The sequence below is a fragment of the Vigna unguiculata genome, chromosome 2 (genome assembly GCF_004118075.2).
Source record: "Vigna unguiculata cultivar IT97K-499-35 chromosome 2, ASM411807v1, whole genome shotgun sequence".
NCBI lineage: Eukaryota > Viridiplantae > Streptophyta > Magnoliopsida > Fabales > Fabaceae > Vigna > Vigna unguiculata.
In genome coordinates, this window is record NC_040280.1 from 25,774,291 (window position 1) to 25,800,418 (window position 26,128).

Genomic DNA, 26,128 nt, shown 5'->3' on the forward strand with positions numbered 1-26,128 from the left:
AGAATGAAAACATAAAGCAAAAACACCAAAAAGGTAACAAACATGTTTTATTTATTCCAATATCCAGTCCCAAATACAACTTGCAGGTCTAAAAAGTAAACATCTTAGGGTTTTTTCTTTTCTACAGTATATATGAATATTATCTTTATTAGCGAAAATAAAGACGCACACGTGTTGTGTTGTCGTTTTTATATGTTTATATTTTTAATTTTTATACAAATTTAAGTTAAAATTAATAAAAAATACATAACTAATTTTTAAAATAGTTGCTAACTATAAAATTAAAAAAATAAATATATACAAAAAAATATAGAATAACACTTAATGATAAACTATTTTTAATGTAATTAATTTTTAAATAACATTTAAAGATAAACCTAGAATAACAAATCATAAACACAAACAATTATATTTTTTATATATCGTTATAGATTTATTTTAAACTCACTAAGAGATTATCAAAATATATTTTAAACGTTTTCAATACAATTTAGAATTGAAAACGATAAATAACTCCTAAATGAATCACTAATCTAATTATAAGTTCATCTCCAATCTAAAAATTACATTATAAGTCTTATTTTATTATATGTAGATATCTTCATAAATATATATATATATATATATATATATATATATATATTATGATCCCATTTAATAGAATTTCTAACAAATAAAATATTACATAATTATAATAATATAGAGCAACGATAGGAAGTATATCAGAATTTAACCATTACAATCCTTCAAAATATATTGAAATAGAGATATCATAGTACAAATCAATGTCATAAACATGTTTCATAATGCAAATCAGTTTACCAAAAGATTGCTGACATAGTAAAGAATTACAAAGGAAATAGTTTTTCAAAGGATACTCAAAAGAACAATAACTAAAACCTAGTATAAAAAACAACATCCCCCCATTTGTGCGATCACAATCTCCCCATTTGCTCACACCAACATTGGTAATCATTACAAAAAAGAAAACACCACAAGAAAATATAATACAAACAGGAAAATGGTAAACTAGAGTTAAATATTTTTAACAAGTAAAGAAGCAAGCTATTATCAAACAGAAGCAACATGTGATAACAAACCAAGACATACCATTTAACTCAATTATCTGGATACATGTAGTGAGATCGGATTCACTAGTTGCTTAGTGGTCTTTATTGCTCTGTAGAGTAATTGTCAATGACTTTCACCCTATCACACACAAGGTTAGTCCATAATCATCTAAGACCATTATCCTGGTAGATACTAGGACCTCTTGTTGCTCTCATCACATGAACCAGTCTACTATATGTGAGTTTGACTGATTCATTAAAGTATTAGGATGCAACCTTACTTAAATCCTTATTTCATTACATACAATATAATAAATTTCTTACCAGATTCGTGAAATTACATCTAGCACATACTATGTATATATACTCACACATCCATTATCATCACATACCAAGCACAACAAATTTCAGTCTCATTTCATCACATAAAACATACATGGCATCATACTTCATGTTTTAAAGAGGTAAATCACTCAATCATGGAAGCAATCAAATAATTAAACAATTATGTTGTCAATTTCACTCAAGCTAAAGAGTTTTCGCTCAAACGACAGAAGTCTCTCGCTCAAGCCAAAAACTCTCGTCTGGACGAGATTGAAAACAAAGAGCATTTGAAACATCTACGAGTTATCGCTTAAGCTAACTCGTCTTGCTTAGGCGAGATTACTCTCGCTCAGACGAAATACCTTCACTCAGGTGACAACTAGAGACAAAGAGCAAGGACAAGTTCTTGTTATTCTCACTTGTGCAAAACACTCCTCACTTGGACGAGAATAGCAGATCCTCACATGTGCTCACACATGCAGAGCCAAAAACTAGAGAATAAACAATATACAGTTCAATGCAAACATCAATCCAGCAATAGAAAACACATACAAGGATTAAAATAAGCAATTCATTTTGAAAAACTTATAAACCCTAACTTCCTTTATCTCGACTGACGCTAAACTCTAGGAGAAGAGAACCCTAAATGAAAAAGCACTGAAAAATCTAATAGTCTAAAAAGCTCACATGCATGCTAACAAGCAATAAACTAAAATATAAAATGTTAATCTACATATGAATTTATTAATTTGTATGTTGATAGTTATTACAATTCGAAATAAATTGAATTCATATTATAGCAGAATCATATGACTCATACATGACTTTGATTTATTTTAAAAAATGGAAATTATTACTAACCAAAATCTTATTCGATCTACATGACTTCTACCATTGATATATGTGCACAACTTCTTTTAAATGAGTAGTATTATTTTGCCTGACTTACTCAACATCGTCATTTTTTTTTTATGTAATTTTAGTGCAAAATTGTAAAACTTTAGTTTATATATATATATATATATATATATATATATATATATATATATATATATATATATATATATATATATATATATATAAAAGATCTTTTACTATAAAAATACCCAACCATAAATCTATAAAAGAAATGGTTGCATTTCAACTATAATTTTTTTTAAATTGTAATTTTGGTATCTTCAACTATTATTTGAGAATTTTATTTATTTATTTTTTATAACTTTAGGTTTTAGATCTTGAAAAAAACGCAAGTTCAGTCATAATTTGAAATTTTATATACATTTTTTTAACATTTTAACTAATTTAAACATCTGTTGATGGTACTTAAACAAATATGTTAAATTTAAGATTCAATTGAATTAAATAAATTAAATAAAAATAAATAGAACATATTCGGCTTTTTAAAAACCTAAAACTAGAGTCAATGGAAAATAAAATGACCAAAATCACTATTGATAAAATCAATCAAGACTAAAAATATAAAAGGAATACTAGGAGCACTTCCTAACATTTAAAAAAAACAATTAAAATTGATTGAAAATCAATGATTTTGGTCAGTGTTACTTTTCATAATTTATTAAATTTCATTAATTTTAAATAAAAAAGATTGTATCTTCCTTCCGTCACATAGCTAATAAAGAATGTGTACATGTAGGATGGTCTAAGTACGATAAAATAGTGGAGCAAAACATGTTTATGTACTATGCAATCGTGCTGTTAACCCCACTATTTCCCTCTCATTCAGGTGCTTATTTTCTTCTCACATTAATCAGAAGAAAAAATAATGCTAAATTGTTGATTATGAATGATGATAGCAACAGATGAAAAAGGTTGGACTTATAAATTTTAATTAAAATTTAATTTATAGTTCATTTATAATATAATATTATTGATTCAGTTATATGTATAACTCAAAATACATGCATATATATATATATATATATATATATATATATATATATATATATATATATATATATTTATGTGCAAATAAGATTTATATTGTCAGTTAATAAAAAAATACACTTGTTAAAATAATAATTATTAAAATAAAACTTTATTCATATAACCATTTACTGTACACCATGTAATATAAATTATTTATCGTATTAATGGATATACTATTCTCTTCGTATTAAGTTAATTTTTTTTAATGTTAGTGTAGTTTTTGCAGAGGACAGTATATATAATAATTATTAAATATTTATTTTAAAATTTAATTTTAAAAATAAATAATTTATAATTTTGTTTTAAATAGTTTATTTATTGAGTAAATAGTTTATTGACGAATTTGATTAATGATCAAAATTTGTCGATAATAATTAATGTATATTTATGATTGGATTTGTGGTAGTTGATAATTACGAACAAATTTTACAATTTATCAATAATATTTATCAACGATTATTTTACGATAGATCTTTTGTCGTAAACTTGTCGAATTTTTATTATTACATTGTACATGATTTTATTTATTGTAATGAAACTATATTTAAACGATTATATATCAATTATATATTTTTTTAACCGAAAACGTAAGCGAAACTATTCAGTCACAATTTCCATGAATATGGTTCTTTTCTTTCTCGCAACCCTAGATTACTCATAAAAAATAATAGTATTTTATATCAACAACTCTCGTTCTTTTGAAATATGCATTCATTTTATACCTTTTGAATGAATAAGTTAGTATTTGTTTTCAGAAATATATATAAATTATGTGGAGATTAAAATAAAATAGAAAGATATATATAGAAATTAAATTGAAATGAAGACAATGATAGTTAGAAATGATATTGAAACGTGATAATACGTGACATTAATAATATTACGTGTCATACCAAATACTTGATACGTGAAAGAAACTACATATTGACACATGATACACAATTACTATATTTATATTGAAAAAGACCTAACTAAAACATTTTTTTTAAAGTTGGGACTTAATTGACATAGTTTTAAAAACAATTACCAAAATGACACATCCGAAATAAGTACTATATGATTAATTAAGTCTATAATTTAAGATTATTTTATGTTTTTATCGAGAATGAATTGAAAACAAAATAATTAAAGTCATTTAATTATTACAATTAAAAAAGTCTTTCATTCTGTTACTAAATTTATTATCAATTTATAGAAATTATTTATTTTTGTAATGAAATAAAATATTTGATAATGTATAAAACTATTAATTATTACTTTATTTAAATTTAATTTTATTATTTTAATTAAATCAATTATTATATATTAGTTAAAATAATTGTATTTAAAGTATATTTTATTAAAAAAATTAAATAACTTAAATATATTTTTATAATAAAAATATAATTACACAAAATTTATGAAACAAAATTTTTATTTCAAATTTTAATTATATTTTTATAAACTTATATGCATATTATAAATATATTTTCCTTTTTTAAACATACTGATATTAGTCAATGTAAAAAAAAAACCAAAGAAATCTAAACATCATAAATAATATACGAATAATGATATCTTTACTAAATATATAACACTGACAATATAGATAGCTAAACAACATGATGCTTTTTTTTATTGGGTCTGTAGAGACTGTGTTGGATTATAATTCTATAGCCCAATCTTTACTGATCCATAAATATTAACGGGCCCAAAAAGTCATAAAACCTAATGCAATCTGAACCGTCAAAGCTAGGTGTTGTGTGTCATAGACTACTTTAAAAACAAACACAAACCCTAATTCTGCCTCCGTCTCCGTCATTTCGCAGTAGCAGTTCCCGTGCGTGAAGGAGCCTAAGGTAACTCTTACAACGACTGCATTTCTCTTCTTAGAGCTTATCTCGCTGTTACTTTCGGTGGCATTGTTTGCTTATGAAAATTAGAGATTCTCCAGTTTTCGTGTAGTCTTTTATGGATTCTTGTAGTGTTTTGTGATTGAATTATACTTTGAACTATCATAGTTTCTGACGTTCGAGATCTCTCGATTTTGGTATTGATTAATATTCTTGAACTGTTGTTGTGTTTTTTTACAACTATGGCTCTGAATTTGTTTTATTTTTTCTGTTCTTTGTGATTATAACTCTACTAAGATAGATGTACTATTTATGAAATTAGCTTCTCGAGTTGTGAGGCTAATCTTCAACTCTCATAAATGTTATATGAGAACAGAGCATGTATTCAGCTAGCGAGTCTATCCCATGTTTTATGAGACGAAACTATGCTAAAGAACACTTTGCATCTTATGTGTTCAATCATCTGGTTTTATTACTGTTTTTAAACAAAATTATTTGGTAAGTGTGTTAACACATGAAATAATAATGGTCTATTATAGATGAATTCCTCTTTATTTTGTCTGCACTAGATTTAATATTTAATTTTTTATTACTATGTTGCTTATTGAATATATCTAAATTCGTATGGTGGTTGTGGTTTATGATTCATGTACTCTGGTTACCATTTAATCAACCAAACTCATTTATTATGAATGACTTTTATAGGTAAGCTAAGCCATGGTTAAGCATAACAATGTCATCCCCAGCGGACACTTCCGCAAGCATTGGCAAAACTATGTGAGGACATGGTTCAATCAGCCAGCACGAAAGACAAGAAGACGGTTGGGTAATTGGCATACTTTCTTCCTCTTTCGGAAATGCTTTCCTAGCTTTAACAGTTATAATTTTCTAACAAGTTTAAACTGTTGCATTGTTCAGCTCGTCAGAAGAAAGCTGTGAAGATTTTCCCAAGACCCACTGCAGGTCCTCTTAGACCTATTGTACATGGTCAAACTTTGAAATACAACATGAAAGTTAGAGCTGGCAGAGGATTTTCTCTTGAAGAGCTGAAGGTAAAACTTTTATTTCCTATCTCCTGTTAAGATTCATTGATTAGTATCCACTGCTTGTAATTATTGTTTTTGGACTTCAAATTGAAATTTGTTACTCATTTTTTGCGTATTGAACAATGAATAATTTTTGATGAGTTAATGTTTTGGAAGCATGCTTATTCCTCGGGATTTTTATTTCAATTTTTCCTTTTGTTTGCTCGATGTTGATACAAGATAAAATTATCATAAAGTTTTGTTAAGCATTCATTTATAAAATGCAAGTGTGTAAAAGACTATGAGTTCTGCTTTTCTATATGTCATAGGCTGCTGGTATTCCCAAAAAGCTTGCTCCAACAATTGGAATTTCTGTTGACCACCGCCGCAAGAACCGTTCTTTGGAAAGTCTGCAAGCAAATGTGCAGAGGCTGAAAACATACAAGGCCAAATTGGTTGTCTTCCCAAGAAGGGCACGCAAGGTTAAGGTAGTGCATATGTTGAATTATCTGTTTTGATTGTGTGGCCATTTCCTTCATGTTTGATGTTTTAATTTCTGCCAAAGATCTAAAAGAGGAAAAATGTTTGCCCCTTCGCTTTCTGTTAATGTTTTGCAGGCTGGCGACTCTACTCCTGAGGAACTTGCAAATGCAACGCAAGTACAAGGTTCATACTTACCTATTACTAGGGAGAAGCCGTCTGTTGAACTTGTGAAGGTCACAGATGAGATGAAGGCATTCAAAGCTTATTACAAGCTGAGACTTGAGCGTACAAACAAGCGCCATTATGGTGCCAGACTGAAGAAAGCTGCTGAGGCAGAGAAGGAAGACAAAAAGTGATGATCTTTTTGTAAGTCCTAAGTTTGTAGTCCCTTCCCTTCATATGATAGTTGTTGCAAGACAATTTTTGCTCGAGATTAGTTTTATTGAGAACATGTTCAGTCGAAAACGTGATCTCTTTACCTATTTTTATTTTGTTGGTTTACCTATAAACCTTTTATTGTCTGGATTATTGGGCAGTATTTATTTTTGTTGAGGATGTTTCTAATTGCTGTTCGCATTATTATTTACTTAACAACGGATGGAAGAACTTTGAAAGACATTTTTATTGGATGCATAAAAAAAATCTTCAACTGTTTTTTAGCAAATCTTCAATTTTTATCCTTTTGTGACATTAATATTTATGGCCTATATTACTTTTGTTCTATATTTTAGAACAATTGCAATGGTGTGGTAGAATACAATTGAAATTTAAGTTATCATTTTATCTGGTTAATAGTGCAAGCATGTTACAATATAAATATGGACTCTGAAATTAACTTTTTTATCTTTTTGAAGTACGTATGTATACATTAACATGACACTTTTGACGATATAAGCAATGCAGGTATGACTATTTATCAATGTACAGTGTAATAATATAATGACGACATCATTATTAGATTTAACAAAGAGACTTAACAACAAAAACCCATTATAATTTTTTTGTAACAAAATGGGAAAAATTAAAAAATAAGCTGAAACCAAAACCCAAACATTGCTGTGAATTATATTAAAATGGTATAATTTCTAGGTTCACCGAAATAAGAGTAATTACTTATAGAACGTAAATTTTTATTTCACGAGAGTTTTTTTTGTTTTCCACATTTTCAAATATATTGCCTCGTAACTCTTATAAGAAAATAAATTAAAGTATACATATCTGTGGAAGAATCTATGAACTTTATAGAGCTGTATAGAGAACAAAAGTGAATGAATCTTTTAGCATCACTCTAAGATCATACTATTGAATTGAATCTCATGGTAGCTAGGTGAAGGTATGATCCACACTTTTGTTGACTGCTTCTTCTCATATTTGACTTGGTGTTTCCTTTGCAACATGTTTTGACTTATATTCTTTTCTAGTCTCGCTAGTAATTCAGTAGTTGTAAATTCAGACCTAATTACAATTCCAAAGTTACCTTATAATTTAAACATTATAGTAAAGATAAAGAGAACGATTCGTAAAATCTGAGTTCATGAAATACTAAATGGAAAGCAAAGAATTATTTTGTAAGTAAAAATGTTCTGGTTTCTTTGAATGCCTTTTTCTGTAAATTCTCTTAACCTTATTCAATTTCTTTTGTTCATTTATGTATTTATCACAACTTTTCTGAAACATACATACAAGCACACACATATAATTATATATAATGAATTTGAATTTAAGAGATATTTTCTTTTTTCGTTCAATGCTTCTTGTAATATCTAAAACCTTCTCAATTTTTTTTGTTGATTTATGCTTTTGTCAGGACCCTTCTGAATAAAAAAAATGTATAAATGAGGTTGATGGATGTAAATTATAATGTAAGAGAATTTTTATGTTTTTCAACAAAATTTAGAAATTATTAAGTAAATTTTATCCATAAAAAAAAAAAACTATAAAGTAGAATACATCTCTTAAATCTATTGAGTATTACATCGCATGATATGCTACATGAAGGATATGAATTCATTTATTTAATAGACGGTCATGAAATTATGGCAAATAAAAACACAACATTGCATCCGGTTTAACTTTATTAGCTAGTACTTCTGTTCTTATTTATAATAAAAACACACCTTCACACATATTAAAGAAATAATCTAAGTTAATTAAATTTTACTAATCTTTATATATTATGATGTATCAGAGTCTGTCAAAAATTTGATAAATTAGGTTAGAGCTTTTAATCCATCAGCTCAATTTAGTCTATATCATGAGATTAGTAGGTGAAATGTGAGGTGGAATCGGCTAACTTGTATCCTTATGTAGTAGAATAAAATAAAAAATCTGTTATCCTTATATAATCAAAGATCGAACAATAATTAATGTTTAAATGTTAAAGAAAAAAATTAATAAATAGAATAAAAATAGTTTAAATTTATAATATTTGAAAAAAAAGTATTATATATAACATGTTACCAAAATAACCATCCATGGCTCTGAATTCAGCTTATATTTCTCAATCGCCAACGCCTGAGATTCGAAGACATTAATTATATTAATTTGTAGTTTTGGAACTTTGAGAAACGTATCAAGATGGCAAACAAAATGAGACAGTGACCAAAGCCATCGATAAATAATTAGTCTATTACATCCAAATTTTCAACTATATAAATATATATATAAGATAAATTCAGATCAGTGAAGATAATTTTCACTAACATCGATTTTATGAGACTAGCTGCACTTATATTTACTCATTGATATTATAAAATGATTAATACAAAAACCAAAAAAATAGAAGGATAAATAAAATCTAAACTCACTTCTTAATATTAAAATGATTAACAAAAAGATAGAAAAATAAAATAAAATTAAATTAAACATGAAACTTTGTTTTAGATCAATAACAATTTTCTGTTCCATAAAATAGATTCTGCTTTACTCACCAGCAGAAAAGACCCTTTTGATTCGACTAAGCTCCTTGGTAAGATCAACCACATTCATTCTTTCTTTTGGTGGCTCCTCAGAACAAGCAAGTCCAATCATAAAAAGTGAAACTATGCATTTCTCGACATTTTGATTAAGATTCCAATTATTTCCATCTAATGTTGTTGCTTCATATGTTTGAATAAGTCGTGGATCCAAAATTTGCAAAAGATTACTAGGAAATGAAATTGAAACAAAGTTATGAAGATTTAGACCATCTTCAAACATTTTATCTGTAGGTCTTTTTCCTGTCAGAATCTCCAACACCAGAATTCCAAAGCTATACATGTCACCCAAAGTTGATACCTCAGAACTCATTCCATACTCTAAACATAAGAACAAGAAAAAAAAACTGTCAATGCACAATACGAAAAAATTAACAATTTGACACCAAAAATATCAAAGTTTGAAAGAAAAACACTATGATTCGAAACTTCTGAATGTACCTGGAGGAGCATAGCCAATAGTACCCTTGATTCCAATTGTACTTGTTTTCAAAGAAGTGGAGTCTTCGGTATCTGAGAGAAATCTTGCTATGCCAAAATCTGTAACATGAGCAATCATATCATCATCAAGAAGGACATTACTTGGCTTCAAATCACAGTGAATGATTGTTGGCTCACAATCATGGTGAAGATAATTTAAGGCAGTGGCTACATCAATGATGATATTTAATCTTTGATCAAGACTCAATAATCTTGGATGTTCTTCATTTAGTGACATTGGGTGTAGCCATTGCTCCAAGCTTCCATTTCTCATGTACTCAAAAATTAAAGCTTTAAATTCCTGACCTTTGTAATCTGTGCCAGAACAACACGTCAAAATCTGAACCAGATTTCTATGTCTAATACTTCTCAGTGCATTGCATTCAACAAGGAAACTCTTTTGAGATCCCTTTTGTTTAAGGTTTAGAACCTTTATGGCGACAACTTTATCTTCTAACTCAAGAGTTCCTCTATAGACAGAACTAGAAATCCCACACCCTATCAAATTTGTAACTGAGAATCCATCAGTTGCATTGTATAAGCTCTGGTATGAAACTTTAGCTAGCAGGTTTATTGTTGGTGAATCCAAAGAAGCTTTTTTAGTCTTTTTCCTCATCCAATAGATAGTTAGAATAAGTAGCATGAGAAAAATGACAACCACACTCACTATCACTGACACTATCATCAATTTGAACTTGTGTTTTACAAGTTTCTTACCTTTGACAGGGCATGATGGTAGATGTAGTTTTGAAATACCTCCACAGAGGCCACTATTTCCAGAAATCACTACCCCACTTGCATTTCGGAAGACACCTTCAGTTGGAACCTCACCATTCAACATGTTAAATGACACATTCAAGTATTCTAAGAAAGAAATTGTCTGCAGAATCTTAGGTATTGATCCAGATAATTGGTTTCGTGAAAGGTCTAACTGTTCAAGTCCTTTGAGTGATGCCAAAGAGGATGGTATGCTTCCTTGTAAGGAATTCCCTTGCAAATAGATTTGTTCCAACATTATGCATTCTCCAAAGCTTTCAGGAATGACACCTGAGAGATGATTATCAGATATGTACAATGAATTCAGATTTTTTAAATTGGCCACTTCTTTTGGTATGCTTCCACTCAATGAGTTTTCTGACAAATCCAACACGTTTGTTAGAGATGAAAGCTGAAAAATCTCTATGGGTATGATTCCTGAAAGGTTGTTATTGGAAATGTCCAAGTATTGTAACTTTTGACAGTTTCCTACACTTGGTGGAATGTTTCCTTGTAACATGTTTTCTCCTATTTCCAAATGAAACAATTGGCTAAGATTGCCAATCCAGGATTTAATATCTCCTGAAAGCTTGTTTGAGCCCAAATTTAACATCTGCATTTTCTGAAACTTTCCAAAAGTTGTTGGGATTTTCCCACTGACAAAGTTATATTCCAGTGCCAAAATACTTAAGCCAATTAGATTTCCAAGTGCTGCAGGAATTTCTCCAGATATCTGATTACCTCCAAAATATAGTTGAGTGAGTTGAGTGGATAAGTTGCCCAAAGAATTTGGCAAATGGCTTCCAAAATTGTTGTAGGCTATATCTAAGACATTCAACTTAGTACAATTTGTTAATGATTCTAAGAACACCAAATCATTACTTGAACTTTCACCTAGAAAGTTTTTATCAACAACAAAATAATAAAGATCTTGTAGCTTCCCCATGCTTGGAACTCCACCAGTGAGGCTGTTTCCACCAATTTCAAATATTGAAAGATTAGATGCATTTGTGATGGATGGTGGGATTGAGCCTGAGATTTGGTTGAGATTAAAATAAAATACTTGGAGATTGGATAGGGTGTTAAACATGTAGGGTGGAAAAGAGCCATTAAATTGATTTTCTGTAGCTGAGATCACAGTAAGAGATGACATATTATAGACACACAAGGGAATTGTTCCACTGAGTTTGTTCTCACTAAATGAAAGAAGCGTCAAGCTTTTTAGACGACATATTTCCTGTGGAACATTTCCCTCTAAATTGTTTGAAGCCACAGAGAGACGAATCAGTGATGAAATATTTCCTAAGAATGATGGAATTCCCCCTGTGAATTGATTGCTATAAAGTGCCAAAAGTTGAAGCTTTGGAAGTGAAGCAATTTGAACAGGGATTTTTCCATTGAGATTGTTCCCATTCAAGAGTAAAGTTGTGAGATGAGCACAACCTGTCAAATTTGTAGGAATTTCACCTACTAAGGAGTTATTTAGAAGAGAGAGTTTCTGTAACTGTGACAATAATCCTAACTCTTGTGGGATTTTTCCATGGAAGCTATTGTTTGCAATGTTGAAATCTGTCATAAAAGAAAGATTGGCTACATGGGGAGATATGAATCCCTTCAAGTTGTATCCTTGCAAGTTCAAGTGTGTGACTCTTTGAAACATGGAATTGCATGTGACTCCATACCAGTTACAAAAGTGAGTAGAAGTATTCCAGGAGAGGAAGATTCCATGTGGATCATCGGTTATGGAGTCCTTGAATTTCAGCAATGCTAGATTATCAGTCTCATTTCCTGATGTAAAAGCTGCTGCATTTGGTGTAAAGCATAGTGTGTTGATTGTGAAGAGAGAAAAGAATTGAGCACAAATGGACCAAGATGTGAGTAAGATGGAAGAAGAATACTTCATTTTGATGAGAAATTGAAGGTTGGTTGATGGTGATATTCTATTGTTGGATCACTTTATATAGGATTGGTAATTAACATTTTTATTCACCATATATATATTGAATAAACTGTAACAGTCATATTGGACATTAAAACTAGACTTTTGTGAATATATCATTTTGACTTTTTTAAAGATATTGGTTAAGATTCATTACTGAATCAAGGTAATATTTCAGTCTACACTACATTATTTTGATTTATTTATATTTATGAATTATTTGTTTGTTTTATTGTTAGCCATCAAAATCATAGTTGGGTTGATTGACATAAACTACGTTTTGTTTGTCACATAGGTGTTGTTTCTTATGTTGCGAATAGTCTCAGCTTTTATCACTTTGTTCTTTTCTTTCAGCAACGTTTCCTTCTGTCGCATTTGATACGACGTCTTATTAGGAGATGAGCATCCAATAATGAAAAGTTGGGCCAAATTAATAGCTTTAGTGCCTGGCCTTTTTATTAGTAAACTAAGTGACAAATGGGCTTGAGGCCTACATGAGTTACAACCCACAAAAAAAAGAAAGAGAAAAATTGAGAATTTCATCCTACACCCTCATTTTTTTAATGCACTCCACAAGGAAAGAAAAAGGTCAAATTTGCCCTTTTCTTCTTCTCTCCTCCTCCCCCATGTCACCTCCATACTTTCCTCCGGCTTATCTTCTTCTTCCACCTCCACCCTATTTTCTTTTTTCACCTCCACTTCCACTACCATCTTCACCTCCACCCAATATTCTTCTTCCACCTCTATCCCATTTTCTTCTTCCATCTTCACCTTCAGGAACATTCACAAATTTTCGTAAAAATAAACGAAAATATCACAATAATATAAAATGTGAGGACGAATATGGGAATAATTATGAAAGATGTAAAATATAAATTTTAGATTTCACAATCCATGTGCATTTCATATACAATTCATACTATAAAATTACATTATGGATTTATAATTCGAAGTATAAATTTAGATTGTGGATTACACAATTCAAAATATAAAATTACATTATAGATTATAGTCTAAAACTATAATTACAACATTTGAGAATAATTGAAAATTTAAAAATATGAGGTTCAAAAAGAAATGAAGATAGAGAAAGAGATTCCCATAAACTTAAAAATTCTAAATTTATTCTTTGGTTCACGATTTGCATTTTTAGTCAACATGAGTATAATTGAATTTTAAAAAAAATATGGGGTTCAAAAAGAAATGAAGATAGAGAAAGAAATTCCCATAAACTTAAAAATTCAAAATTTATTCTTTAGTTCACGATTTTCATTTTTAGTTACGGATTATTTAATCTAAAGACGTTTGAAATGAATAATAAAGAAATATAAATTTATAAATTGAGTGTTTATTTTGAATGTATTCATCAATTCATAATATAAAACTTATACTAAAAAATATACAATTCAAAATATAAAAAAAAGATCATTTATAATTATGTAATTTAGAATACAAAAATAAAAACTACATTTGAAATTGTATAATTTATAATGTACTTTTTAATAAACATACACCGTTAAAAGAAGATGAAAGAAATGAGAAGAAAAAGGTGATGGAAAAATAATGTAAAGGAGGATATTTTAGACCGGTGTAGGAAGAAAAAGATAAAGTAGGAGAGGGTTGATTTGTTAATTTTACATTTACTATTTTCTTAAAAAAATCGACAAAGTACAACTATGATTAATCTAAAATGTCTTAATGTAGTATACTAATATATTTCCTATTAAAACAAAGGAATTTCTCCTACCGTTATCAGTGAAAATATAACTTTTGTGGAAAGAAAATTTGAAAGATAAAAAAAAAAAAAACTTACTTTAACGTACCTTAAATGGTAGTAAAGTAGTAGTTAATGAGTTATATTTGACTCAAGTTTCTGAATGAATTTGTTATTTATAAGTTAATTCTTCCGTTTTTTGATGTAAATTCAAATTAAGTGCTATTTTGTGAGGCGTTTTTCTGGTGTAATTGATATTTTACAAAGATCAAGTAAGATGATTAAAAATTAAAAATTCTTTATGTCTGGGATGAAAATAAAGAAAACAGCGAAATAAATTTATTCTGAAAAACTTAATTTTCTAGAATTTTTTAATTTCTAATTTCCAATTTTCAAGCTTTTCAATGGATATGGGAATATGGTTGCGTTACGTAGACGCGCGTTGTGAAATTGTTCCCTGACCCACACTCCCAATCTCTGCAACTATAAGTACGCTTCGAACGTAACGCCCAACACCGCCATCTTCATCTACAATCTAACAAAGATCCAACAACCCGATCAATCTCAAAACACTCATGGGTTTGAAGGTGTGTGTCTCTTCAATCTATGTGCTTCTTCCATGTGTTTCAACCTTTGTTTTTCGTCAATCATATATGGTTGATGTAAATATTATGCATAGCTTTCAATCTTGTTCTTGCCTTGTGCTCGGTTATTTACTTTTTTTTTGTGTGTGTGGGAGTGTTTCTCTGCTAGCAAATGTCTCTTCTTCTGTATGGCTTTCCAGATCCATGTCACTGTTTAATTTATTATGGGGAGCTAAATTTCTTGGCAAAAAAAGGTTTTTTTGTTTGTTTTGCTTGGTGGGTGGGTTTTAGAGTTGTCTCGAAGTGGATGAAATTCTATGGGTTCTGGTTTTTGTGGCCTCAGATGATGTTGGAACTTGGAATAGTGAGTGTTTTTTTTTTTGTAGGATGATGATTTTCTTTTGAACAAGAAAGTACTGGATAATTGTAATTTCTCCATGTACTGCACTTGCAATTAGTTGCTTGATTGTTTGTAGTAGAGACCTTTTGATCTGTAGTTTGTATTGCTGTAGGCTTGAAGATACTGGTTAAGTTTTTAGGGGGATTGATTGTTCTTTTTTGAATCCGCAAATGCAAAAGCACATGCTATCATAATAGTAATTGTGTAATGGGAAATTATGTTGCAATACTGGTTATAATAGTAAAGTAATGCTTTATGCAACTATTTGACTAGATTTTGAAAAGAATACAGTTGTTCAAATACTGTAATCAGCCTATTGTTCAGTCACTATGAAGTTAAATCCATCAAATATGCATCCCAAATCCCAGGCTCGTATGTTAAATCAATACTTTATAATGAACATGGATTGTTGCTAATGTACTGTAGTTGCTATCAGAAGGTATTTTGTGAGTGTGTTCTGAGTTTTGAACTGGTTTTAGACTTCTATGCTTCTTGACATTGGCTTATAAAAAAATTGACACTTGAAGCATCACACACTCATTGGAATATGGTTGTGCAGGAGGACTTTGAGCTGTATGCTACCAAAGCAAAAACTTTGCCACCAACTCAAACAAATGAAGACTTGCTTATCATTTATGGATTGTACAAGCAAGCCACTGTTGGACCTGTTAACACTGGTGAGTGATATTTCTTTAACAAATAAATTTTGAATCCTCTTTATCAATAGGATTCACCCTTTTTCTTTTATAAATTAAAATGGATTATCTTTGTTCATGGATTTTCGATCTGATTTTACAGCCCGTCCTGGAATGTTCAACATGAAGGACAGAGCTAAATGGGATGCATGGAAGGCTGTTGAAGGTAGTAGATAAAATCAAGGTTGATCAATTTATGTTTCTTGCTATTACTTCATGTTTTCTCAGAGAATCAAACCATTTTTTGCAGCGAAATCCACGGACGATGCAATGAATGATTACATCATTAAGGTGAAACAGTTGCTGGAACAAGCTGGCTTGCCTGCTTGAAAACATTCTCAAGTCTTGCATTATGATTCTGTGCTACAAGTTCCCAACTGTTTGGAAATAAACAATTGCAGTGTTTGAAGCTTTTATAGTTAAACTCTTATTTACTCGTAATGATTTAGACTTGTTGCTTTGAGTTCAGTTATCTGTATCACTATTCACTGTGATTGAAAATGCTATCAGACAAATGCAATGGACCTCAGAGTTTCTTTAGTATAATTAGAAGTTAAAACTACTACTTTTCACTTCTGTTGATTGATCTCCCTGTTTCCCTCTCCTCTCTTTGGTGAATCTGAATTTCTTCACATGTTTGAGTTTGTTTTATCCTTGTTCTTTCACTCCCAAACAGTGCATGTGAATTTGTAACCACAGTTACCGATGATGATCGCCATGATTGTTCTTCCTATCTCACATCATATAGGAATTGAGACATGTTGATTGATAACAACTCTATTATCAGATTTGGAATCGGATCACCTTCCATCTCTTATGTCCCAAAATAGAAATATATTTTTTCATTACTTTCTGAGAAATCGAGGTAAGCCTTGGTGATTAGGTTGTCGTTTTGCTAGTTTTAGATGAGTATTGTTTAAATGGGACAGAAAAGGTAGTTGGCAAAGTTAGGCACTTACGAGGATCATGAATGCACATCAATTCTTCATTGATCTATTCTGCATCCACGTGGTGAGTTATATCTCATAAATAAAGACACTAAAGTAGTTGAGACATAAAAATACAGTTAGGTGTTTTAAAATTTTCAAAATTCTTATGAATTTGTTTTATGATTTGATCAGAAGGGACTAGGAATTGACAACTAGTTAGGTTTGAGCTCCTAGCTTTGACATGTTTTAAATATACCATGTCTACAATCTCTTAATATGATCACATTCTACTTACTGCAGCTGTTATGCTACGAAAATTGATCAATACCTATAGAAGTTATTTTGACATGGTAGTTAGCAAAACTCTACCATATTAAATGCTTACATGTTATAGTTAAAAGTTGAGATAAGGTAATTCGGTTCACTTCAATGAGCCGAATGAAAAAAAAATTGTTGCTTGTCCATATTCTAAATGGATTAAAAAAATTGGTAGGATTCAATCTTATGTTAAATCAATTAGTAATTTTTATTTAATTTAAAAATTAATAATTTAAATCAACATATAATTAAGAAATATACATTTTAGAATTTAAATCACATGAATAAAATTAATTTTAATTTTTGAATATAGTGTTTTGATTTTAAATTCTAATATATGTAAATATTATAGTAAAATACTATTTTTAATTTCTTAAAATTAAGCTGACCAAAACTCATTTGACTATTATAGATGGACCGTAACAAAAAATTATGGCGCGGTAATATATTTTAAATTAAAATGAAACATGCGATGATTATAAAAAATCTATTGTCGAATGTATTCGACAATGACAATTGATTTAGAATGGTTGTTGTTGAAAGGTGATATCATACTTAATATATGGAATTTGTTTTAGTATCTTTTCGTTGGAAGTTGAGACCAAAATAATTGAAATATATATTTCTTCTTCAATCTTTAGAAGTGTTTTTTAATAACAATACCTCAAATATGGTAACCCTACCAATATTATCCCAAAAGACCTAAGATCAAAACATTCTATAACGTTTTTTTAATAATATTATTTTGTAAATATAATTGGTATTAATTTACTTAAAATAATAAACTCGCCTACCAAATCAAATCCGAAACAATAGTTGAGGAATGTTATATTTCCACAACTGATTTTTTTTTTTTTGTTATTCTTACTTCAACATGTCTAAATTATTAAAATTTTTAGAGGGAGATACATACGGCCATAATCAATCATATAACAAAAGATAAGAACATAATAAGGTTTGCATCAGTGTTAGTTTTGCTAGCAAACTCGAAAGGTCTTAAATTTTCAAAATAAAATTAACCAAGCTATTGATGCTGAATAGAAGATAACAGGTTTCAAGTTGTAGGATTCCAATTTTGGTTCCTCTACATCATTTGCCAATAGTGGATTTTGGATAATTTTGATGATTTTTTTATTCATCTAAAAGTTAAAAGATGTGTACACTTAGTTGACACATGTATAAAAAACACTTCTGCAATGTGCTCGAAATTTTTGATGATTTATTTTCTCTTCTTTTTTTCTCCACTTCATTCAAGGTGAGAATGAGAATATAACAAAATAATATAATTATAATTACAGCAATAATAATATTAATATATTCTCCGAATGACATTTTACTTATTATTTTCAACAAATTCGACATACACTTTAAAAGATGACATATTTACAATATCAAATGGAAATTGTAAGAAATGAAACTTATATTCCCTCTAATATTTTGAAATAGAAGTGCATTTTATAAAAGGGCATATGTACTCTATATAGTACACATTTATCTCTCTTTTCTTTTAGTAAACAGTATTTTTTATTTTATTAAAAAAATCCTCTGATAAAAGATTTCATACTTTTTAAATTTTGAAACTTTAATTTTTATTTAAATTTTAACTAGTACGATATTTTTAGATAAAACAAGAAAAATGTATGTGATGTTGTTAAAAGTATAAAGAAAGTGAGTATAATTTATTAAAACATAGTAAATATTAAGTTAAAAATGAGAAGAAATAAAAATATAATTTTATTGAAATGAACATGGCCTCACCCTCGTAACACAAAGCCATTTTGTACAACAGAAAACTGCGTCATGTGTATGCTGTGCTCATACGCATCGTTCAAATCATGCTCGGAGTGGAGCACCCCCAGAGGCGGCGCGGCAATGCTCCGGCAAACGGGGCAACTTGAATGCGAACACAGCCACGTGTCAATGCATGCCACGTGGAAACAGTGCATGCACTCAGGCAACCTCCTCAGCTTCTCACCCTCCTCAAACTCACCTAAGCACACCACACACGTCCCACCTTCATCCCCGTCGCCGGAAACCACACCGCCATCAACTCTCTTCCGGTGGTACGTGTGTGTAGGGATCATCTGCACCGCTGTGGAGGCCGTCGCTGGCGGCGTCGGGTGGCGCTGCGGAGGGTTTTGGTGTGTGATGCGTTGGTACCAGAAGCAAATGGCTATGAGATGGCACATTGATACGAAGAAAGCTGATAAACCCATTGCAAGGAGGAGAATCATGAAGTTGTTAAGAAAGCGGTGGCCACGGTCGTCGTCCATGGACACCAAGTTATTGCAGAATGAGGAAAAATGGTTGAACTTGTCTGTGTTGAGCCTTAAGAGGTGATGAAGGTGGCCGGCGGAAAACGACGGAGTAATCATATGTAAATTAATTTGACGGTGAATGCAAGAGATTTGCCATTGTTTAATGCATGACTTCTGATCCATGTTTCTGTCTCTTTCTTGACATGATCATGACTGATAAGGATGCCAACAAATGTGATGGGTACGGAAAGCATCAAGTGAATGAACACAAACAAACAAACAAACAAAAACAGCGAACAATGAGTATGAGGGTGATTGATATCTTGTTCTTCCATATTTGTTTTAACCAGTAATTGTATGTGTGTTTCTTCTGTGTTTAGTGACATAATGCATTTTAACTGTTATTCTTGTTTTTCTTCTGGGTTTCACAAAATGAGTGGTTCCATCAGAAAATGGACAAAATGCATTTAAGATGGATGTCCACGTGGGGAAGGGAAGAAGAAGAAGAAAATATTTAAGATGCTAACATAAGCAGCAGTGGTATGATTTCATTTCACAGGGATATCCAACTACCACTTCTATGAATTGAAAAAATATACATACCCACAAGAGATAACTTGTTAGCTTGAGAAGTGAGGCTTCCTACTGCTACCAGTTTCTCAGATTCTATTGAACAAAGGGATATCTAGAAATATAATATTCTCTTACACGAGATGCCCCTTCCCTTGAAAGAATCCCTTCAAGATCGCCAATAATTCTGGCCAACCATATCTCCAGATTTCGCTGGATTTCTTTGAAGTTGTTCCTCATAGAGTCCAAAGACCGTCTTGTGGTTAGTGTGGTCTCGTTTCTCATCTCCTCCCTGTAACTGTTCTTCCCAATTTCAGTTTGCAATGCCATTAGGTTCTGTCCAGTTTCAGATACCCCCTGTTGAAGCCGAAATGCTTCCAATAAAAACTCTGTTTGAGTTTGGGTTCGGAATTCTGAACTGAGGGAAGGCTCGCAGGGATCATTAGCCTGTTCAAAAATAAAGATGTCAGGCCCAAAATTGCAATCGGTCTCACGTGACAGGAAAATGGTCCAACTTTAACTAAATGAAGCAATGAGTTATGTCAGCAGAAGCAGGCTAGCAAAGGGTCTGTTGTTTTGGAAGAAAATGCATTAGTAGGTGGTGCCTCTACCCCCATAACGTAAACCTTAAAGTTCACTTTCTTCTAAAACAGACTAACATCCACACTATAAACAGAAGTACTAACATAAGATTTTTGGTGTCTCTTTCAATCCCGATTCATAACGTTGTGCATCATGCTTGCACCGCACAATAATTAATACAAGCTTTAATTTTCACTTCCTGAATGAAGTTGATAGCGACATAACCATCAATGCTCTCACCACCCCTCAGACAGTCTCACCTTTGGTTTTTATGTATGTATTTATGGACACAACCATCAACTTGGGACCAATGATACCAGACAATTTATTTGCAGAGCATCACGATAATTTATTCTTCTCAGTAGAGTTGTAAAGGACATATACCAACTAAGAGGATGTACCGCTGAAGATTATTTGATAGGCAGTTGACACCATACATTTTACATATTAGTTGACATCAAAAACAGATTTCAAAATATGCACGTAGTAGTGCTTTACAATAATTAGAGGTTTTTTTGTATTTTGCAAAAATGGAAAAGGATTATTATGATTCCAACTTTTAGATTAATTACAATATGCAACATAGAAAAACCTAAAACAAAAGAAGCAATAAAACATGAGTTACTTACTATTCTTCGGCACAAATCATCTATTTTTTCTGCAAGCCCTTGATATCTCTTTGCCTGCTTCTTAACCAAAGATGACACCTTGGAAGGATCATTTTTACCAATCTTCTCTAGATTTAATAAATCTTGCTCAAGTAATTTAAGTTTAGAGGAAACTCCAGCAGAATCACCATCTACCTTCCAGGGAGACTCCCTTCTGGTGAAAAAAAATTCGTTTAGTTGGATATGATTCCAAATGCTTCAGAAGTTATCTGCATTTAGACTATCAATTATTTACCTGGCAACAAAATGCTTTGTATTATACATCGATTCAAGGGATTCGTACTGTACATCCTGGAAGAGTAGACATTTATAGGTCAGAAATTGAAAGAGAAATTACCATTTCATGTGATTTGTTTTTGGTTGATAATACTCCACAACATGATCTTTTAGAAACAAAAAACCAAACAATCTTGATGGCAAAATTTAATTAATAGAAACAGGAGCCAATAAATAAATATCTAAGTTTTGAGACTGGTCATTGAATTGGTTAAGGTACCACTGCAAGGTTTATTAATCACCATGATTATAAATAAAATATAAAATAACAATACATATAACATCATAACTTAATAATACTAAAAACTAAAACTAAATTTTTTAAAGTATTTAACATTCAAAACATGCATATAAATCAAATATATCATAATATTTATATTCGAGGTTCAACATACATAATAATGTTTTTCGAAAATAACTAGTTACTTGAAAAGAAAATGATAAATACTTTACAATTTTTATTTTAAGGAAAAAAACCAAAATAACATTTAAAAAATATTTTACAAAAAAATGTAAACCTGTTTTGAATCAGTTTTAAGCCAGTTTTTTACCGCAACCAGTTCAATTGAAAATGGGTTCTGTGGTTCTAATGAACTGGACACGGGACGGATTCAGTCCGGTTTTGACAATAGATGAAAATTTACAACTTCAATACTCATGTGTTCTACAAGATTCAACGGGTAAAAGATCAAATAGAATACAGAAAATCCCCAGAGCACAAATCATTAACATGATTAGAAACACGAGATTTCACGTTTTAAGGGGAGACAAATCATAATACGTTAATTTGGGATGTGTCTTTTCTTTTTCACGTTTTCAAAACCAATTCTATGGTGAATAGAATTAATGTTAAGAGAACTGGAAATTCTTGGCTATTCTTTTAGTAGAATTTTCTGGGTGTAGAATCCACAAACATATCTGTGTCTACACTTCAAAAGAGATTTTACTTTATCATCCAAACAAAATCATTTATTCCTAAACTCACTTTCAAAACATCATTTTCTAAAATTCTTTCAAACCCAATTCTACCCGAAGTCTAAAACCTAATAAAACAAGAAACTCATTTCTCCCTGGTGGGTGCTCTAAAGATATCCTTAGTCTGTCGTGTGTCTCCTTCGTTCAGTCAACCACTCTCGAAGAAGAAAGCATGTGCTTGCCAACTGCTGTTTGCAGCAGCAAAGAGTAAAAGATCGTGAGATCCTGATACCAGCAACAAAGGGCAGAGCAAGAACTTTTCCATGTCAATCAATGCATACTAAGGGTGAGTTTGAATTTAGCGATTACAAACTATGGTGTGCTCCAACCCAACCAACTGTTGCAATCAATGCAGACTATGGTTTCTTTGGGGTATGCAAACAATAATCAAAAACATGCACGAACCACCCACCAACAGCGATATCAGTGACTTAATCAATTAGCAACCATATCCCCAGCACAGACAATAAACAACCTAGAGAATAAAGGCCCTATATTTCAGCACCGGATAAGAATGGTGACTACTGCCTGCTGAAAGTAAAGTGGACCAGGCACACAGAGTAACATAACATGCAATAGGGGACAGATTGCTACAAGCAAAGGACAGAAGTAGACAAATAACAATTGGATGGTCTATGGCTCCACCATGGTGAACCATTATGAAGCCTAACCAACTACATCTAAACTCCACAGGGAAAAAGAAGCCTTCTAGGACCCCCAACTTGCCATTACATATCCCATTTCTTTTTCCTCATAGAAACGTCATGTCTAAAGCAAAAGTTATGCCGTACCCTCCTAAAACTTATAACCTTAAAAATCCAGTAAAAAGTGGTGCGGTAAATGAACAGTCCACAAGGTTAGAACCGAGCAGAAACATCCCGACCAGAATCCTAAACCGGGTCATCGTCCTTGAAAAAGAGCAAAACTTTTCGCCATAGACCACTTTTTAATCAAGATAAAGTATTAATTATCTACCACTTTAGGAAATAAATTGAATTAAATATCTCTCCAGTCCTTTCTTTATGAATGAGATTCATTTCACTTTTAACACCTCAATAATACTTTTATTATTATCGTCTCTCGGGCGTAAAAATGGGTGATGAGTAATTCTTAGTTTTCGTAGATGAGATGAGATGTTAAATAGTGACAATTTTTTTGTGAATGACAAGACCACAGATAACAAAATTTTATAATTAAGAGAGACTAAACAAAGTTTGCTTTTCAGAAAGCGAATAATGACATGATTGACACAATTATAAACATATTTAATACAAAGCTAACTAAATTAAAATTGCAATCGCCATTTTCCTTTGTTTATGTAAACTTCCAATTGTCTTTGCATGTGTTGATTAAGAACCTTTACCGAAAAGTAAGACAAGAAGAAGCAATTATTTAATCAAAACAAGCCAAGCTAAACACACTCATCTCAAATTTCAGCGAAAAAAGGTAATCAAAGTCAACCACACTAAAAAGAAATCCACAAACCTGCCACAGCGAGGCTTTCTCAGCCCAGAACTTGGAAGCAGAGGCCATAAACTCAGAATCAAAGCCATTATTCCCAAAATGTTGACTATGCTGTTCATAGATAACCTCAACCTCCTCCTCCAAACTCCTAGTGGACCCCACCAATTCCTCCTCCTCCACCTCCTTCGGAAACCACTCCCCACTCTTCTTCCCGTAGTGCTCCCTCCCACCCAATCCCTCCTCCTCTATCCTCCGCGACATGAACCCAATCATCTCGTCCCGCTCCCCCACCTCCTTCTCCGCACGCGCCACGCACTCCTCCAGCTCCGCCACGCGCCCCCGCAGGCGCGCGATCTCCTCCGCCGCCGCCTCGATCTGCTGCACCAGACGCTTCTCCTCTGTCTGCCACGCGTTCCGGTGCGACGCGAAGATCTCCACCACTCGAGCGTTCGCCTTCGAGTCCTCCTGCCGCCGCGACTTCATCTGGCGCAGCTCCTCCGCCGCCTCCACCGCCCGCAGCGACAGCATGCGCACCTTTCCCTGTAGCGCCGGCACCGAGTTGTTTGCCAGCGTCGCCAGAAACATGGAGAAGCTGAGCCCTAAATACGAACGCAACATCTTGTGATAGTCTTCTTCTTCTTGCTGCTGCTGTTGTTTCTCTTTCGCCATTGCAACGAGGTTTGGGTTTTGGTCTCCGGGAATGGTTTCAATGAATGGTGGTGCAGCCTTTGCTGGTACGGGAAAAGGAGAAGAAGCGCAGTGTAGAGTAGAGTAATGGCGTTGCTGGTTTTTGTTGTGTGGACTTTTACAACTCAAGAAAAAGGGGAACAGTGCCTTTTTGTCCTTTCTTTCTCTTCATGTGAGTGCCTTTGTCTTTCATCATAAAAAGTTTTTTAAGAATTCTATTTTATAAAAATTAAATAAACTAATAAATATTTCTATTATACTGGTATAATTAGTTTTTACGAATTAAATTAGTACTTGTGTAATCACAATTTTTTTTTCTTATTTTCTTTGTTGGTTGATGTCAATCAATGATTGATCTTTTTGGTTTTTTTGGGTTTTGTCAATTCACCTTTTACTATTTTGAAGAGTTGCAGAAAGAAATGTGGCTCTATCATCTCTGCCATTGTGTCTACAGTGTTGGTATCTTCACAAAATGAAAACGACAGAATACACTACTCTTACAGAATAAAATATAAATATAAATAATTCAAGCAGTAATTTTACACACGACGTCAAGATACGATCAAGGTGTGTTCGTTTGAAATATAAATTTGGGAATGATTAACGAAATGAATTTGTACGTTTTTTTTAGTAAATTTAGAAGATGGAGCGAGTGAATTTTAAGATAAGTTTTATGAAAATTAGTAAAAAATTTAATTGATGTGATAGATAAAATAAATAGAATTAGAAAGTTTCCAAAATGCTTTGGTAGAAAAAGAAAATGATATATGAATTAAAAAAAATATTAAAATTATATGAAATTTTAAAATAAAAAAAAGTTATTCAATTAAATTTTAAAAAAAGTTTTAGAAAAAAAGTGAAAAAAAAATCAAAACACACACACACAACACCTGTCACGTAACCGATGTTGGTCTCCCTTTTACGCAAGCACCAGTTACGTAACTGATGTCACACACACCGCACTGGTTATGTAACCTCTGCACATTCCCATTCAATCACCCTTCCTCCACTACCATCTTCCTCCACCACATTTACCATCTTCCTCTCTCACCACATCTACCATATTTCTCCCCCACCACATCAATCCATACCACACACGGGTGCATTCACTTGTACATTTTTAAAATCAAGGTTAATTTGGTAATGTAACGCATAATACACTCAAATCAGTTTACAT

The 26,128-nt window shown here is 31.5% G+C and overlaps 5 protein-coding genes across 7 annotated transcripts; 3 read left to right on the forward strand and 2 right to left on the reverse strand.

Moving 5' to 3' along the window:
- Window positions 1–5,052: 5,052 nt before the first annotated feature.
- LOC114166199 (60S ribosomal protein L13-1) lies at window positions 5,053–7,267 on the forward strand. The gene is made up of 5 exons (XM_028050889.1): window positions 5,053–5,179; window positions 5,879–5,999; window positions 6,092–6,225; window positions 6,528–6,686; window positions 6,816–7,267. The coding sequence occupies exons 2-5, from the start codon at window positions 5,891–5,893 to the stop codon at window positions 7,035–7,037; spliced, it is 624 nt and encodes a 207-aa protein (XP_027906690.1). The 5' UTR covers window positions 5,053–5,179; window positions 5,879–5,890; the 3' UTR covers window positions 7,038–7,267.
- Window positions 7,268–9,603: 2,336 nt separating this feature from the next.
- On the reverse strand, window positions 9,604–12,795 carry LOC114174606 (probable LRR receptor-like serine/threonine-protein kinase At3g47570). Its single transcript, XM_028059435.1, has 2 exons — window positions 10,098–12,795; window positions 9,604–9,977 (listed from the first exon to the last, which is right to left on the reverse strand). The coding sequence occupies exons 1-2, from the start codon at window positions 12,793–12,795 to the stop codon at window positions 9,604–9,606; spliced, it is 3,072 nt and encodes a 1,023-aa protein (XP_027915236.1).
- Window positions 12,796–14,925: 2,130 nt separating this feature from the next.
- On the forward strand, window positions 14,926–16,800 carry LOC114170136 (acyl-CoA-binding protein). Its single transcript, XM_028055623.1, has 4 exons — window positions 14,926–15,132; window positions 16,089–16,206; window positions 16,328–16,390; window positions 16,475–16,800. The coding sequence occupies exons 1-4, from the start codon at window positions 15,121–15,123 to the stop codon at window positions 16,552–16,554; spliced, it is 273 nt and encodes a 90-aa protein (XP_027911424.1). The 5' UTR covers window positions 14,926–15,120; the 3' UTR covers window positions 16,555–16,800.
- A 2,424-nt stretch (window positions 16,801–19,224) lies between these two features.
- Window positions 19,225–19,831, forward strand: LOC114168860. The gene has a single exon (XM_028053831.1). It carries the CDS (start codon window positions 19,272–19,274, stop codon window positions 19,809–19,811), a length of 540 nt encoding a protein of 179 aa, XP_027909632.1. The 5' UTR covers window positions 19,225–19,271; the 3' UTR covers window positions 19,812–19,831.
- Window positions 19,832–19,858: 27 nt separating this feature from the next.
- LOC114168845 lies at window positions 19,859–25,132 on the reverse strand. 3 transcript variants are annotated; one of them, XR_003600778.1, is made up of 5 exons: window positions 24,286–25,131; window positions 21,785–21,840; window positions 21,511–21,703; window positions 20,333–20,746; window positions 19,859–19,942 (listed from the first exon to the last, which is right to left on the reverse strand). XR_003600778.1 is itself a non-coding variant. In XM_028053821.1 (4 exons), the coding sequence occupies exons 1-4, from the start codon at window positions 24,931–24,933 to the stop codon at window positions 20,396–20,398; spliced, it is 1,245 nt and encodes a 414-aa protein (XP_027909622.1). In that variant the 5' UTR covers window positions 24,934–25,132; the 3' UTR covers window positions 19,962–20,395. The 3 variants fall into 3 exon arrangements, 2 of the variants coding, with proteins under 2 accessions (XP_027909622.1, XP_027909610.1); XM_028053821.1 differs by lacking the exon at window positions 19,859–19,942 and having other exon boundaries at window positions 19,962–20,746; window positions 21,511–21,700; window positions 24,286–25,132; XM_028053809.1 differs by lacking the exon at window positions 19,859–19,942 and having other exon boundaries at window positions 19,964–20,746.
- Between the last annotated feature and the right edge of the window lie 996 nt (window positions 25,133–26,128).

Coding starts and splice junctions, on each gene's coding strand:
- LOC114166199 (XM_028050889.1), top strand. CDS start 5,891: ATGGTTAAGCATAACAATGTCATCCCCAGCGGACACTTCCGCAAGCAT. Junction 6,000..6,091: donor AAAGACAAGAAGACGGTTGG/GTAATTGGCATA, acceptor TGCATTGTTCAG/CTCGTCAGAAGAAAGCTGTG. Junction 6,226..6,527: donor TTTCTCTTGAAGAGCTGAAG/GTAAAACTTTTA, acceptor TATATGTCATAG/GCTGCTGGTATTCCCAAAAA.
- LOC114174606 (XM_028059435.1), bottom strand. CDS start 12,795: ATGAAGTATTCTTCTTCCATCTTACTCACATCTTGGTCCATTTGTGCT. Junction 9,978..10,097: donor TATTGGCTATGCTCCTCCAG/GTACATTCAGAA, acceptor TCTTATGTTTAG/AGTATGGAATGAGTTCTGAG.
- LOC114170136 (XM_028055623.1), top strand. Junction 16,207..16,327: donor TGTTGGACCTGTTAACACTG/GTGAGTGATATT, acceptor CTGATTTTACAG/CCCGTCCTGGAATGTTCAAC. Junction 16,391..16,474: donor TGCATGGAAGGCTGTTGAAG/GTAGTAGATAAA, acceptor CATTTTTTGCAG/CGAAATCCACGGACGATGCA.
- LOC114168860 (XM_028053831.1), top strand. CDS start 19,272: ATGTGTATGCTGTGCTCATACGCATCGTTCAAATCATGCTCGGAGTGG.
- LOC114168845 (XM_028053809.1), bottom strand. CDS start 24,933: ATGGCGAAAGAGAAACAACAGCAGCAGCAAGAAGAAGAAGACTATCAC. Junction 21,841..24,285: donor AGAAAGCCTCGCTGTGGCAG/GTTTGTGGATTT, acceptor CTACTCTTCCAG/GATGTACAGTACGAATCCCT. Junction 21,704..21,784: donor ACAAAGCATTTTGTTGCCAG/GTAAATAATTGA, acceptor TTTTTTCACCAG/AAGGGAGTCTCCCTGGAAGG.